At 44.5% G+C, this 14,154-nt stretch overlaps 2 protein-coding genes across 2 annotated transcripts; one reads left to right on the top strand and one right to left on the bottom strand.

Moving 5' to 3' along the window:
• LOC118104009 (ankyrin repeat and SOCS box protein 2) lies at positions 1-6,784 on the top strand. Its single transcript, XM_035151056.2, has 10 exons — positions 1-139; positions 474-771; positions 2,238-2,348; positions 2,464-2,633; positions 2,705-2,860; positions 4,419-4,664; positions 4,972-5,143; positions 5,344-5,914; positions 5,999-6,152; positions 6,257-6,784. The coding sequence occupies exons 2-10, from the start codon at positions 509-511 to the stop codon at positions 6,391-6,393; spliced, it is 1,980 nt and encodes a 659-aa protein (XP_035006947.2). The 5' UTR covers positions 1-139; positions 474-508; the 3' UTR covers positions 6,394-6,784.
• LOC118104011 (E3 ubiquitin-protein ligase TRIM50) lies at positions 6,773-14,152 on the bottom strand. Its single transcript, XM_035151061.2, has 9 exons — positions 13,332-14,152; positions 12,762-12,888; positions 12,506-12,676; positions 9,871-9,966; positions 9,296-9,526; positions 9,167-9,189; positions 8,968-9,092; positions 8,551-8,732; positions 6,773-7,385 (listed from the first exon to the last, which is right to left on the bottom strand). The coding sequence occupies exons 1-9, from the start codon at positions 13,430-13,432 to the stop codon at positions 6,963-6,965; spliced, it is 1,479 nt and encodes a 492-aa protein (XP_035006952.1). The 5' UTR covers positions 13,433-14,152; the 3' UTR covers positions 6,773-6,962.
• Between the last annotated feature and the right edge of the window lie 2 nt (positions 14,153-14,154).

Here is a 14,154-nt window from a genome sequence, read left to right as displayed (position 1 = left end):
CATGAGGTCAGCTGGTCCGCAGCTCAGACTACACGTCCTTAAAATAAACCACACAGAGTCTGTGCAGACGTCAGCACAGTAACAGTCGGACGTGTTTGAACTCGGAGCAAAGAAAGAACGAGGCTCGTTGTTTGTTCAGGTCAGTTGTGTTTCAGTTGACTTGAGTTTTTCGTGTCTTTGTGTTGTTACAGGTTTTGTTGATCAAGACTGTACAAGTGTGACTTGTTCAAAGGTCAGAGCCCCCTGCAGGCTGGGCAAAGAATTACAGTTCCCTCAGGACTAAGTATGTTAGATCTGTTTATTGAACCCAAACGTTCATAAGAAAGTTCAGGATTGACTGGATTTTATTGAGGTGGTTTCACTTAAATCTTAAAAATAAAGAGTTTCTGTTCATCAAGTCAAAGATAAAAACTGCACTGATGAAAGTCCTGATTCTCTTTTGTCCTGTTTGAACTTTAGTTTTTCTTTCTCAGTTTGTTTTTGAGGTGAACGTCACTCATCCTCCATCATGGCGGCAGGCGGGATCTCAGCTGATCCCAGTCTCAGCTTTGAGGATTATTCTCTCTATAGTAACCTGAGTGATGACCAAGTGCTGCAGATTGCCATGGAGCGAAGTCTGAACGACACACACAGCAGCAACCCCAACGCAACCAGCAACACAACCAGCAACCTGAACCCTGAGGTCAGACACAACTCCCAGAATCTTCCTCCAGCCCAGAGCGTCGCTCACTACAGTTCACCAAACCCTCCGAGTGAAAAACCTCCTGATCCGTACGTCAGCTCACACACTTTTCATGAAAAGTAGCTTCAGATCAAAGAATATTTATTGATTATTGAAATATACAGAAATGATGATAATCATGATTCCACCTCAGCATATGACTCGAAATCAGAATCTGGTTTATTGCCAAGTATAGGTTTGCACATACATGGAATTGGCTGTGGTGTGTTTGTGCAATTATAAATATAGAAAATATAAAAATAGGAAACAAAAATTCAATATAAAAATAAAATAAAAAATACTACAAGCAAATAAAAAATATACTATAAGCAGGAGGGATTGTGCAAAATGTACAATTATGATTATTCATAAAGTGTCACAGTCACAGGGACATCAGTGCAGTTAAAGGGTCCCAGGTCTTGTTGATGAGGAGCAGCGGTCGGGAAGAAACTGTCTTCATGGCTTGAGGTTTTGGTCCTGATGACCCGCAGCCTTCTGCCAAAGGGAAGTGGCTCTAAGAGTCCATGACCAGGGTGGGAGGGGTCGGCCACAATCTTACCTGCACGCCTCAGAGTCCTGGAGACGTTCAGGTCCCGGAGACGTTCAGGTCCCGGAGACGTTCAGGTCCTGCAGAGAGGACAGGTTGCAGCCAAGCACCTTCTCTGATGCGCTGTAGTCCTTGGCTGTAGCAGCAGTGGACTCGATGATGAGAGTGTAGAAGTTCACCATCATCAGCTTTGGTAGGTTGAACTTCTCAGCTGCAGCAGGAAGTGCTCCCTCTGCTGGATGTGGGGAGGGAGCCGGTGTTCAGCTCCCACTTCAGGTCCTGGGTGATGAAGGTGCCCAGGAGGCAAAGTGACTCCACTGGAGACTCACACAGGGTGATGGGGCGACTTGGCCTCAGTCATCTCCACTGTCTTCAGAGCGTTGAGCTCCAAGTGGTTGTTGCTGCACCAGGTCACCAGGTGGTTAATCTCCAACCTGTGAGCAGACCCGTCCCCACCAGAGATGAGTCCGATGAGGGTGGTGTTGTCTGGAACTTCAGGAGTTTGATGGACTGGTGACTGGAGGTGTTGGTGTACAGGGAGAAGAGCGGAGGAGAAAGAACGCAGCCTTGAGGGGATCAGGTGTGATGGTCTGAGCTCAGAGACATGTTTCCTCACACGCTGCCTCCACCTGCAGATGGAGTCAGGCACGCTCAGATGGGAGAGCTTGTCCTGGAGCAGATCTGGATTATGGTGTTGAATGCAGACCTGATGTCCACAAACAGGATCCTGAAGTAGGTTCCTGGGGAGTCCAGGTGCTGGACGATGAAGTGGAGCCATGTTTACAGCATCTGTAGAGGGTCTAGCAGGGGGTTGGTGATGTCCTTGAGGTGGGACAGGACAAGACGTTCAAAAGACTTCATTACCACAGAAGTCAGATCACACACATATAGGGTATAGTGATCATTTTTCTGAGTCACATGTTGACTGCGGTGGTGTTTAGACCTGTTGTCTTGGTGATGTGGTGGCAGGAAGACCTTTGATGGGACAATCAGCTGCTTCACGACAGGCTCTGGGAAAAGGATGCTGGCTTATCGCAGAGCTGATGGTAGCCTGGTCCACACCGCTCCGGAACCGGAAGAGTGAGTTCACTCTAAAGCTCTGTACACCTGCTGTGTCACCTGTGGGGGTGGGGCAGGAGAGACAGGTGAGGTCAGGTGAGACAGGTGAGACTGGTGTCTGGTATTGTCTCTGCAGGGAGGAGGAGCCTCTGTTCAAAGCGATCCGTGTTGGAGATGTGAACAGAGTGAAAATCATGGCGATGTGTCCTGGAACGAACCTGATGCTGCCCAGTAAATCAGGCTGGCTCGCTATTCATCAGGCGGCGTGGTACGGTCAAGACACCTGTCTGAGGGTCCTGCTGTCAGGTAGAGACAAAAAGACATCAAAGACCTCACATCATAGTCCAGAAGACTTTAGTCTGTGTGTTTGTACTCAGCTCAGCCGGGGACCATCAACAAGCGAACTGAACATGGTGAGTCAGCGCTTCTGCTCGCCGTCAGCAGACAGGAAGTAACATGTGTTCAGGTGCTGCTGGGAAACGGAGCCGACACTGACATCACAAACTACGACAAAGAGACTCCACTCTACAAAGGTAACGACAGGAAGTGATGTTTATATATCTTTATATGTACAGACCATCAGTTACTGATCACTGACTGTATATAAAGAGGATCAGTGACTGTATATAAAGATGATCAGTGACTGTATATAAAGATGATCAGTGACTGTATATAAAGACCATCAGTGACTGTATATAAAGAGGATCAGTGACTGTATATAAAGATGATCAGTGACTGTATATAAAGATGATCAGTGACTATATATAAAGACGATCAGTGACTGTATATAAAGATGATCAGTGACTGTATATAAAGATGATCAGTGACTGTATATAAAGATGATCAGTGACTGTATATAAAGACCATCAGTGACTGTATATAAAGAGGATCAGTGACTGTATATAAAGATGATCAGTGACTGTATATAAAGATGATCAGTGACTGTATATAAAGACCATCAGTGACTGTATATAAAGAGGATCAGTGACTGTATATAAAGATGATCAGTGACTGTATATAAAGATGATCAGTGACTGTATATAAAGACCATCAGTGACTGTATATAAAGATGATCAGTGACTGTATATAAAGATGATCAGTGACTGTATATAAAGATGATCAGTGACTGTATATAAAGATGATCAGTGACTATATATAAAGACCATCAGTGACTGTATATAAAGATGATCAGTGACTGTATATAAAGATGATCAGTGACTGTATATAAAGACCATCAGTGACTGTATATAAAGACCATCAGTGACTGTATATAAAGACCATCAGTGACTGTATATAAAGAGGATCAGTGACTGTATATAAAGATGATCAGTGACTGTATATAAAGATGATCAGTGACTGTATATAAAGAGGATCAGTGACTGTATATAAAGATGATCAGTGACTGTATATAAAGACCATCAGTGACTGTATATAAAGACCATCAGTGACTGTATATAAAGATGATCAGTGACTGTATATAAAGATGATCAGTGACTGTATATAAAGACCATCAGTGACTGTATATAAAGATGATCAGTGACTGTATATAAAGATGATCAGTGACTGTATATAAAGATGATCAGTGACTGTATATAAAGACCATCAGTGACTGTATATAAAGACCATCAGTGACTGTATATAAAGACCATCAGTGACTGTATATAAAGATGATCAGTGACTGTATATGAAGATGATCAGTGACTATATATAAACACCATCAGTGACTGTATATAAAGACCATCAGTGACTGTATATAAAGACCATCAGTGACTGTATATAAAGACCATCAGTGACTGTATATAAAGATGATCAGTGACTGTATATAAAGATGATCAGTGACTGTATATGAAGATGATCAGTGACTGTATATGAAGATGATCAGTGACTGTATATAAAGAGGATCAGTGACTGTATATAAAGATGATCAGTGACTGTATATAAAGATGATCAGTGACTGTATATAAAGATGATCAGTGACTGTATATGAAGATGATCAGTGACTGTATATAAAGATGATCAGTGACTGTATATAAAGATGATCAGTGACTGTATATAAAGATGATCAGTGAATATTTGTCTCCTCCTCTGCAGCCTGTGAGCGGGACAGTGCAGCGATGGTGGCGGCGTTGTTGAATCATGGTGCTGCAGTGAACAGTCGTTGTATTCAGGGTTGTACTGCACTTCAGGAATCTGTGGTTCGAAACAACGTGGAGATCTGTGAGATGTTGCTAAAGGCCGGAGCCAAACACAACCTCACCAACATGTACGGCATCTCACCGCTGTTTACTGCGGCTCAGACTGGGCAGGTCGCCCCCCTGCGTTTCCTCCTGAAACATGGTAAACTGACCTGATGGTTTATCTTATTGTTCTACTGCTAATACTTCTAACTGCTACCACTAACTTCTGCAAATTACTGCTGCTTCTACTAAGTGCTAATGCGACTGCTTTTTCTAACTGCTATCTACGACTGTTTCTGCTAACAAGTTCTGCTAACTTTTGCTATTACTGCCAATTCTGTCAGCTGCTAATTGCTGCTTCTGCGAAGAAGTTCTTTGTTAACTAGGCTTCGTTTTTCTGTCTCCATGAAAACCACTTTGAGTGTTGCTGTGTGTCTGAACCCTGAACCCGAGTCTGTTCTCTGCAGGTGCAGATATCAACAGTCAGGCTGATGATGGAGCCACTGCTCTGTACGAAGCTGCTAAAAATGGACATGAGGAAATTGTGAGGCTCCTCCTCTCACAAAACGCAGATGCCAACAAACCTGGGAAGTCCGGATTATTACCACTTCACATCGCTGCTCAGAGAGGAAGTAACACGTAGGCACACTGACTATTATCGGCCTTATTTCGTTGCATTTTTATGAAAGTGTAAGAAAATAAATAATCCCATAAACGATCTCACAGTAAAATCAAAACTCTAACTTGACTTCTGAACTAAACACGGCTGGTTTCCTGTCGAGTCAGGATCCTGTTGGGAATCAGACTGAGCTAATCCCTGTGATGTCCCCTGCTTCCAGTATCGTGTCCATGTTGATACCAGCCACCAGTAAGGCCAGAGTCCGGCGGGCCGGCATCAGCCCGCTCCATGTGGCAGCTGAGCGCAACCGGGACGATGTGCTGGAGGTTCTGATTGAGGCGGGCTTCGATGTTAATGCTCAGCTGTCTGAGGAACGATCCCAGCTGTACGAGGACCGCCGCAGTACGGCCCTCTACTTCTCTGTCATCAACAACAACATTGACGCCGTGAGCATGCTGCTGGCAGCTGGTGCCGACCCAAACCTGGACATGCTCAAGCCGCTGATGGTGGCGGCGAGGCAGAGCTGCATTCAGGCCACAATCCTGCTCGTGAAGCACGGAGCTGACATCAACGCCTGCATCCCCACGCACCCCACCACCTTCCCCGCCATTTACATGTTCTCCATGAAGTACCTGCCCATGTTCAAGTACCTGCTGGACCAGGGAGGCCACGCCCGCTCCTGCTTTGACTGTTGCTATGGCAGCAAACCTCATCCACCAATCAAAACCACTCGATCAGAGAGGGACAACTCCTACTTCCTGGAAGAGACACAACTGAGGAGGGGCGTTCAGGTGACCTGAGTTTAACACGATTAAATAAAGACATTGATTGATTGATTGATTAAATGATGAATTGATTGATTGATTGATTGACAGTTCTGTGAGATGATCTCAGCCCCCAGCATCTGTCGGTGGGCGGGGCCAATCATTGACATCCTACTGGACTACGTTGGTCATGTGACTCTCTGCTCCAGACTGATGGAACACCTGGACAGTTACAGCGAGTGGAGCATCATCAAAGAAAAAGCAGGTCAGTTAATAGATAATCAATAACTCTCATTATTGTTCTCTTAGAAGTAAAGACATGCTGTCTACAGATTGTTGGTGTTTTTAATTTCCTGGTTTGTGTTTCAGCTTCACCGCGGTCACTGATGCAGATCTGCAGGCTGCAGATCCTGCAGCTGGTCGTACGTCCACGTGTGAAGAAGTTACCGTTGCCTGGAGTTCTGATCCGGTTCCTGCAACATGGAGAAGGATCCATCGGTGACTGAGGTGTCGCTCATACTGACTGAACCCAGTTTACTCAGTTGAACCCAATTAACTCAGTTAAACTCAGTTTACTCAATGATAAGATTAAGTTTGTTGTTTGTTAAAAGATAAAGATCAAACATGAGAAATGAAGAAATGTAGTTTAGCTGCATCAGCTTAGCGTAAACAGATAAAACAGATGTTATTCAAATGTTACTAATCTGTTACTAACATGTTAATATGTTATTAACATGGTATTAATCTGTTATTAACGTGTGTTAGGCAGGAAACAACATGATGATAACATTTGAAAACATTTGACTCATAATCACATGAGAAAATGTATTCACAGTTAAAATTTATTGAAAATGCAGATTTTAAAACAATGAAATAAAAAAGCAGTTTTAACTAAAATTAACTAATTTCGATTTTATTAATTGAAGTTCTTCAAGTTTATTTACATTTTTGATTGTTTATTACAGAAATTTCAATGTGAGCAGATAAACAGACGAGCGGTGCAAATGAAAAAGTCTCATTAATAATGAATATAATCTGATTATTTTGACGTTGTATTCACTCAGAGACGATTCTGTCACTTTTCCTGTTTGTGGGGGAGGGGCTGTGGGAGGGGTTGGGGGAGGAGGTGGGCCCTGTGAGGCTGGGGGAGGATCATGGGCTGTTTGTTGTCTCCTCGGTCATGCCAGCAGACGTCCAGCAGGGGGTAGACTTTCCCCTGAATGTCCAGCCTGAAGCTGTAGATGAAGCCCAGCTCGTCAGGACTGTCGCTGTTATAGAAGGTCAGACCTCCTCCCTCGTAGTCCAGGAACAGTCCCACCCGGCGAGGGGGCGTCGACACCGGGAGGACGACCCGGGGTGAAGAGAAGGCTTCGTAAACTCCGTCCTTCAGTCCGATCAGCCACGCTCCACTCTCTGGGCTCTTGACCAGCTTGGACTTCCGACCGGTTGTTCCTTTGACCAAACCAAGACGCCATTTGGGTTTGTTACCCACCTCCACCTGGTGAGGACACAACTTTACAACCACTAGTTCTACACGAGCAGCTGAGTTTGCCCAAGATATGTCTCATTCACACAACACCATTTTTAGCCCAATTTTCTAGTCGCCTGACTTTTGGACAAAAGCCCCAGACTGTAAACAAATCTGTGTTCAATCACTTTGAGTGAACTCGTCAAAGTTCAACAGGCTCGCGGATACGTTGCAGACTTTGACTAGATGTGGAGTCCTACGAGTCGAGGGTCTGTTCCTGGTGAAAGATGGTGCATTGTGTGAAAACCTGTCGACACTCGGTCATGTAAGAACTCGTGAAAGACTCTCGAAGACAGGAAGTCGAGTAGTGTGAACACACTCGTCTTTATCAGAGTCATAATCGTTCAGTGAAGCTGGCTTTTAAACAGCCAAAGCACCAGTTCAGGTGATCACATTCATGTCAGTGAGAATCCACACAGAAACATCTTCTCTCAGAACAGGTACAGTTCTTTAACGATCTTTTCAATTTCTGTGATTTCTGTGTGTGACTGCAGTCTCATGCCCTTTTATGGGCATTGGTGGGGCTTTATCTATGTTTCTATCAGTTTCTATCTATCTATGCTTTCAACTTACGAACACATGTCAATCATCATTTAAGAACTCACGTGTGAACAATTCTGCAGTTTAAGAATGTGTCTTGAATCTGATGTAGTTTTCTTAGTAAGCTTCTTAAGAACAGATTTAAGAAGATATTGTCATCACAGCCGAGAGTCGCTGTGTGAAGAGGTGTATCCTCAGGTGAACCACCAGAGGATACACCTCTTCACACAGCCGAGAGTCGCTGTGTGAAGAGGTGTATCCTCTGGTGAACCACCTGAGGATACACCTCTTCACACAGCCGAGAGTCGCTTGAAGAGGTGTATCCTCTGGTGAACCACCTGAGGATACACCTCTTCACACAGCCGAGAGTCGCTGTGTGAAGAGGTGTATCCTCTGGTGAACCACCTGAGATACACCTTCACACAGCCGAGAGTCGCTGTGTGAAGAGGTGTATCCTCTGGTGAACCACCAGAGGATACACCTCTTCACACAGCCGAGAGTCGCTGTGTGAAGAGGTGTATCCTCAGTCAGGTGAACCACCTGAGTGTTTAAATGGCAGCTGAACAGCAGGGTTGTGACCCTGATGACGGTTTACCTCCCAGTAGTGTTTCCCAGAGCAGAAGCCTCGGTTGGTGAGGACGCAGTAACTATAACTGAACCTCTCTGGATTATCAGGAAGTCTCCGCAGCACAGCCCCACAGAACACCACCGTGTCCCCGTGATGGAGCTCCAACATCGGGTGAGCGGTTTGAGGATCCAGCTTCAACATCTCTGGTGCTGGAGGAAGAAAAGGAAGTTTAAATATGTGAAGACAAAGACGTTACCACCATCAAAACAAAATGTTTGAATCATCCATCTGATTTATAACTGACAGGGACAGGAAGAGGGACGGAGACAGATAGAGGAACGGGGACGTATAGAGAGAATGGTGGAGGGAAGGGGACAGGTAGAGGGACAGGGACTGGTAGATGGACAGGTAGAGGGCTAAGTAGAGGGACAGGGACTGGTGCACCTGGCAGGACTTTTCGGTGTAGTCTCTTCCAGACTGTGAGTTTGATGTCGTTGTGGTTGAAACCTGGTTTGAAGTTGACGGAGCTGAAGAGCTCCCTCTGCTGGAGCTTCTGACTCTCTCTGAACCTGCAGACGTTACATTTTTATCGCTTAATGTTTTATGGGTAAAATGACTGAAAACACGTTGAGACGTTTGTTACCTCGGAGCGATTGATCCGTACTTCTGTAAACAAACAGAAACAGGACAGTAATGAGTCTGATGAAGGTTATGGATCCGATTCAAACGTCCTGTCCACAAGAGACGGATCAGGGTCTCGGACTGAAAATACCATGATGAAGTCCAAGTGTCCCTCGTTGCTCAGCTCCTGCAGGGTGATGTGCGCCTCCTGCAGTCGGTTCAGGTTCTGGTTTAACTGGTCCGTCTGGTTCTGGAGGGATAGGATAAGGACGGCAGCAGACGTCTCCACCTGCTGCATGAACCCCACCTCCTCCTCCTCCAGGCAGCGCCGCAGTTCGCCAAACTCCTTCCTCACCACCCACTTCAGCACGTCAGACTCATTCTGAATGGACAGAGTGAAGCAGCAAATGTGGTCACCTTCTATTGGCTGAGGTTGTGAGTTGAGAATAGAACTGTGAGTGGCCGTCAGAGCTGACACTGCCATTGGTCCATCAAGATAAACAGTTGGAGAGCACAGTCTGAGATGTAGTTCCTATCTTTGGCCATCAGGTGGCAGTGTTCATGTTGAGGTTTCTTTGTTTTTCATGTAGAAAAAGAAAATGTTTGATTTGACGTAAAGATCTGACGACAAATGTCCTGAGGTCGCTGGTCGGATCGTGACCGTTTGAGTTAATGTTGCAGTGACACAAACAAACAGATGTGAAAATTACAAAACGTGAAACTCACCGTGATTCTCGATCTGTTGTACGAAAGTTTACAGATGTGATCTTCGACTTTACGTTTCTGCTGCTGGAATTCCGTCATCAGACAGGAAATATCCTCCTAAGGGACAAACAGGCAGACAGACAGGACGAGAGACAGACAGAGAGACAGACAAACACGCAGAGAGACAGACAGACAGACAGACAGGCAGAGAGACAGACAGACAGACAAACACGCAGAGAGACAGACAGACAGACAGACAGACAAACAGACAGACAGGCAGAGAGACAGGCAGAGAGGCGGACAGAGAGACAGACAGACAGACAGAGACGACAGACAGACAGACAGACAGACAGACAGACAGACAGACAGACAGACAGGCAGAGAGACAGGCAGAGAGACAGACAGACAGACAGACAGACAGACAGACAGACAGACAGACAGGCAGAGAGACAGGCAGAGAGACGGACAGAGAGACAGACGGACAGAGAGACAGACAGACAGACAAACACGCAGAGAGACAGACAGACAGACAGACAGGCAGAGAGACAGACAACAGACAGACAACAGACAGACAGACAGACAGACAGACAGACAGGCAGACAGACAGACAGACAGACAGACAGACAAACAGAGAGACAGACAGACAGATAGACAGACAGAGAGACAGACAGACAGACAGACAGGCAGAGAGACAGACAGGCAGAGAGAAGCAGACAGACAGACAGACAGACAAACAGGCAGAGAGACAGACAGGCAGAGAGACAGACAGAGAGACAGACAGACAGACAAACAGGCAGGCAGGCAGACAGACAGACAGACAGACATATTAGACAGATTCTAGATTAGGACACGTTCAATCTTAATAAGTCTTCGGTAAACAGGCGACCACGTTTAGTTTGAGCTACTGAGCTCAGTGAACTTTAAACAAACAGGTTAACGTCTCTGTGCAGCAGCGTCAGAGTCCACAGCCAGTCTTTAGTTTGAATCGATACACCACATTTTATCTGTACAGCCCATAATCACCAATCCCAGTTTGTCTCATAGATGTTAACAAGGAGCAACTTCCTCTGTTCTTAACTCAACTAGAGAAACTTAGTGATCAGTGAATAAAGCTCAGTCCCATGTGAGGATCCTCTCCCAGGAACTGAACACATCAACACAACAACAGGATTCACTACATGAGAAGAACCAGTTTGTCAATGTTTAGAGTATTAAACCTTTAGTTTTATATTTAGCTTTACTTTATCTGTTTGATTCCTCCACTTGCTCAGATGATGCAAATTAACAACATATGTTACCACAGTAATGCAGACGTGACACACATTTACATAACCAAACCACCAGGGGGCATTAATCCCATACAAGCATTGACTAAGAGCATTGAACAAGTCAATGATCGGATGAGTCCGAATTTTCTCAATTCAGTGCTCAATTCAAAGTGCTGCAGCTCGAGTCCTGGCCAACACCAAGAAGGTGGGTGATGTGACTCCAGGTCTCAGATCGTTACACTGGCTCCCTGTCTATCAAAGAACTGACTTCAAATCTCTTGTTGGTTTACAAAGCATCGAATGGTTTAGAGCCAGAATATATTTCGGATCTCCTGCTACGTTATGAATCCAGAGCCTCAGGTCGTCAGGAACAGATCTGCTCTCTGTCCAAACTAAACATGCAAATCTTAGTTCTTTTAAATCAGTGCTACAAACTTTCCTGTTTGCCACAGCCTTTTACTAAATCATATAATTACTCATTTCTTACTCTTTAATTTTGTATCTTTTATTCTCTATTTAACTTTTAATTTATTTTTAAATGCTTATTTTTTGTTTAATCGTTTGTCTCTTTTACAAGTTGTCATGCCTTTTATATTTTATGTAAAGCCCTTTAATTGCCTTGTTTTTGAAAGGTGCTTGTAAATGATTAATTATTATTATTATAGTTTGCTATCTTTAGCTTTAGCTTCACCTTTATCCTTATCTTGAGCTTTGCCTTTATCAATGACCTCAGGTTTCTGTTGAGGAAATCACCTCAGATCCAGTCCAGACACTTGACCTTTATTCTTTTATGAATATTGGTTTTGTTTTTATGTTTTCTTCTTGTCTCTTCCTGTCTTTATTTGTGAAGCACTCTGTAACTTTTTTTTTAGATGTGCTATAAATAAAGATATGAAAGATATTATTATTAATAAATCTCCTGCTCAGCTGATGACACACCACAACCCTCAGCCAATCACAACGAGTGTTGATGCTAAGGTCCCAACATGAATCAGAGCAGCCATTTTCTTAAGCTGGCTAATATTATGTAGATATGATCCAAAATGGCGACCATGGAAAGTCAGGCAGGAAGTGACAACTTTGTGCCAGAGGGCAGACGCCATTGAAGGTCCCTGTGTTACAGTGACTGTACCATGTGACCTTATTGTTGTTAATCTGGGAACTAAAAGGTCGTATTTGATTTGTCTTAACCTTGAAGATATGATACAAGCTAACGGCTGCTTATCAGCATCCACCAACTGTTCTGGGTTTAAGTTCGGTCAACACGTCTGTTCTAAGGTTTGAGTTTACACTAATCTAATCATTCAACAGGACGGTGGTTGTACATGAATGAACAGATCGTTAATTCTTTAATTCTACACTTTATAAACTCAGAGACTGAGTCGTACCTTCATGCGGCTGTAGACGGAGCTCACAGGTGTGATCTTGTGTCCACGGTGAGCACCGATACTTCCACAGAGGCCACAGATCACCGTTAGTTCGTCCTCGCAGTAAAGGCTGAGCGGGTTGTGATGTTGAGGACACGACTCCAGCTGAGCTCCACCTGAAACACTCACTTCCTGTCTAATTCATTAGTTTTTAATAAAACATCACTGATAGTATAAGATGAAGATCAGCAGTCAAACTGATTTCAGCTGTATTTACCTGCAGAGCCTCAATAATTCGAGCCAAAGTAACGTTGGGAGAAGGACTGTCTCCGTCCACCGCACAGCGACACACAGGACACTGCAGCTGGCCGAGCAGGTCCATCGTCATGGAGCGCACACAACATCTGGACAGATGGGGTCAGGACAGGTGAGGTCAGGACAGGACAGGCGAGGTCAGGACAGGTGGGGTCAGGACAGGACAGGTGGGGTCAGGACAGGTGAGGTCAGGACAGGACAGGTGGGGTCAGGACAGGTGAGGTCAGGACAGGTGAGGTCAGGACAGGACAGGTGAGGTCAGGACAGGTGAGGTCAGGACAGGACAGGTGGGGTCAGGACAGGTGGGGTCAGGACAGGTGAGGTCAGGACAGGACAGGTGAGGTCAGGACAGGTGGGGTCAGGACAGGACAGGTGGGGTCAGGACAGGTGGGGTCAGGACAGGACAGGTGAGGTCAGGACAGGTGCGGTCAGGACAGGTGAGGTCAGGACAGAACAGGTGAGGTCAGGACAGGACAGGTGAGGTCAGGACAGGTGAGGAGAGAACTAGTGAGTCCCCTCCTCATCATCTTACCTGCAGTAGGAGTGTCCACACTGTAACATCAGTGGTTCAGTGAAGACGTCCAGACAGACAGGACACCTGAGCTGCTCCTCCAGACTCTGACGACGCTCCATATCCACAGCACTGGCACCAGAACCACCGGGTCTGGAATCACCAGGTCCACTAGGACCAGAACTACCAGGACCCTAAAATCAAAGCCTCCAGACTTGAGTGACTGCAGCTCTGACTCTGTTTATACGGAGGTTGTTTTTTTCTCTGAGGTGATTGAATAGACCAACACAGTGGGTGGAGCCGGAAGATGATTGGTCCTTTATGTTTGGAATGTTTGCAAAATAGGGTTAGAAAAAATATCAGAATAATTCAGTCGTATTCAGACGGTGTAGATTGTTCTTGTTCCTCCTCCTTGACTTCTTATTGTTATAACTATTATTAAGAGCAATAATAATGATACTGTGACTCAGTGTCCCTGAATGTTTCTGATAATCTGCTTTAAAAAGTTTCATCTGATAAAAACCTGAAAGTCACCTTCACCTGAGAAGCAACACGTCTCCATGGAAACAGACGTACAGGAAACACAATGACCAGATTTTTCTCCTGTTGATTGTATATATTCTATTTATTTATATTCTATTCATTGTATTAATTTCTATTGTATATATTCTATTTTATATTGTATATATTCTATTTATTTATATTATGTACAGTATATTCTATTCTATAGATTCTGTTCATTTATATTCTATCTATAGTATTTATTCATATTCTATAAATTGTATAATAAATTGTACATGTTTACATTTATTCCGCTGATATTTAATTTATATATATATTTTAA

This window comes from Hippoglossus stenolepis, chromosome 20 (genome assembly GCF_022539355.2).
Source record: "Hippoglossus stenolepis isolate QCI-W04-F060 chromosome 20, HSTE1.2, whole genome shotgun sequence".
Classification (NCBI taxonomy): Eukaryota; Metazoa; Chordata; class Actinopteri; order Pleuronectiformes; family Pleuronectidae; genus Hippoglossus; species Hippoglossus stenolepis.
Note: the sequence above shows the minus strand (reverse complement) of the source record. Positions and strands in the feature narration are given on the sequence as shown.

Coding starts and splice junctions, on each gene's coding strand:
- LOC118104011 (XM_035151061.2), bottom strand. CDS start 13,432: ATGGAGCGTCGTCAGAGTCTGGAGGAGCAGCTCAGGTGTCCTGTCTGT. Junction 9,527..9,870: donor ACAACAGATCGAGAATCACG/GTGAGTTTCACG, acceptor CTGTCCATTCAG/AATGAGTCTGACGTGCTGAA. Junction 9,093..9,166: donor TACGGATCAATCGCTCCGAG/GTAACAAACGTC, acceptor TAACGTCTGCAG/GTTCAGAGAGAGTCAGAAGC.
- LOC118104009 (XM_035151056.2), top strand. CDS start 509: ATGGCGGCAGGCGGGATCTCAGCTGATCCCAGTCTCAGCTTTGAGGAT. Junction 2,349..2,463: donor ACCGCTCCGGAACCGGAAGA/GTGAGTTCACTC, acceptor TTGTCTCTGCAG/GGAGGAGGAGCCTCTGTTCA. Junction 5,144..5,343: donor GCTCAGAGAGGAAGTAACAC/GTAGGCACACTG, acceptor CCCTGCTTCCAG/TATCGTGTCCATGTTGATAC.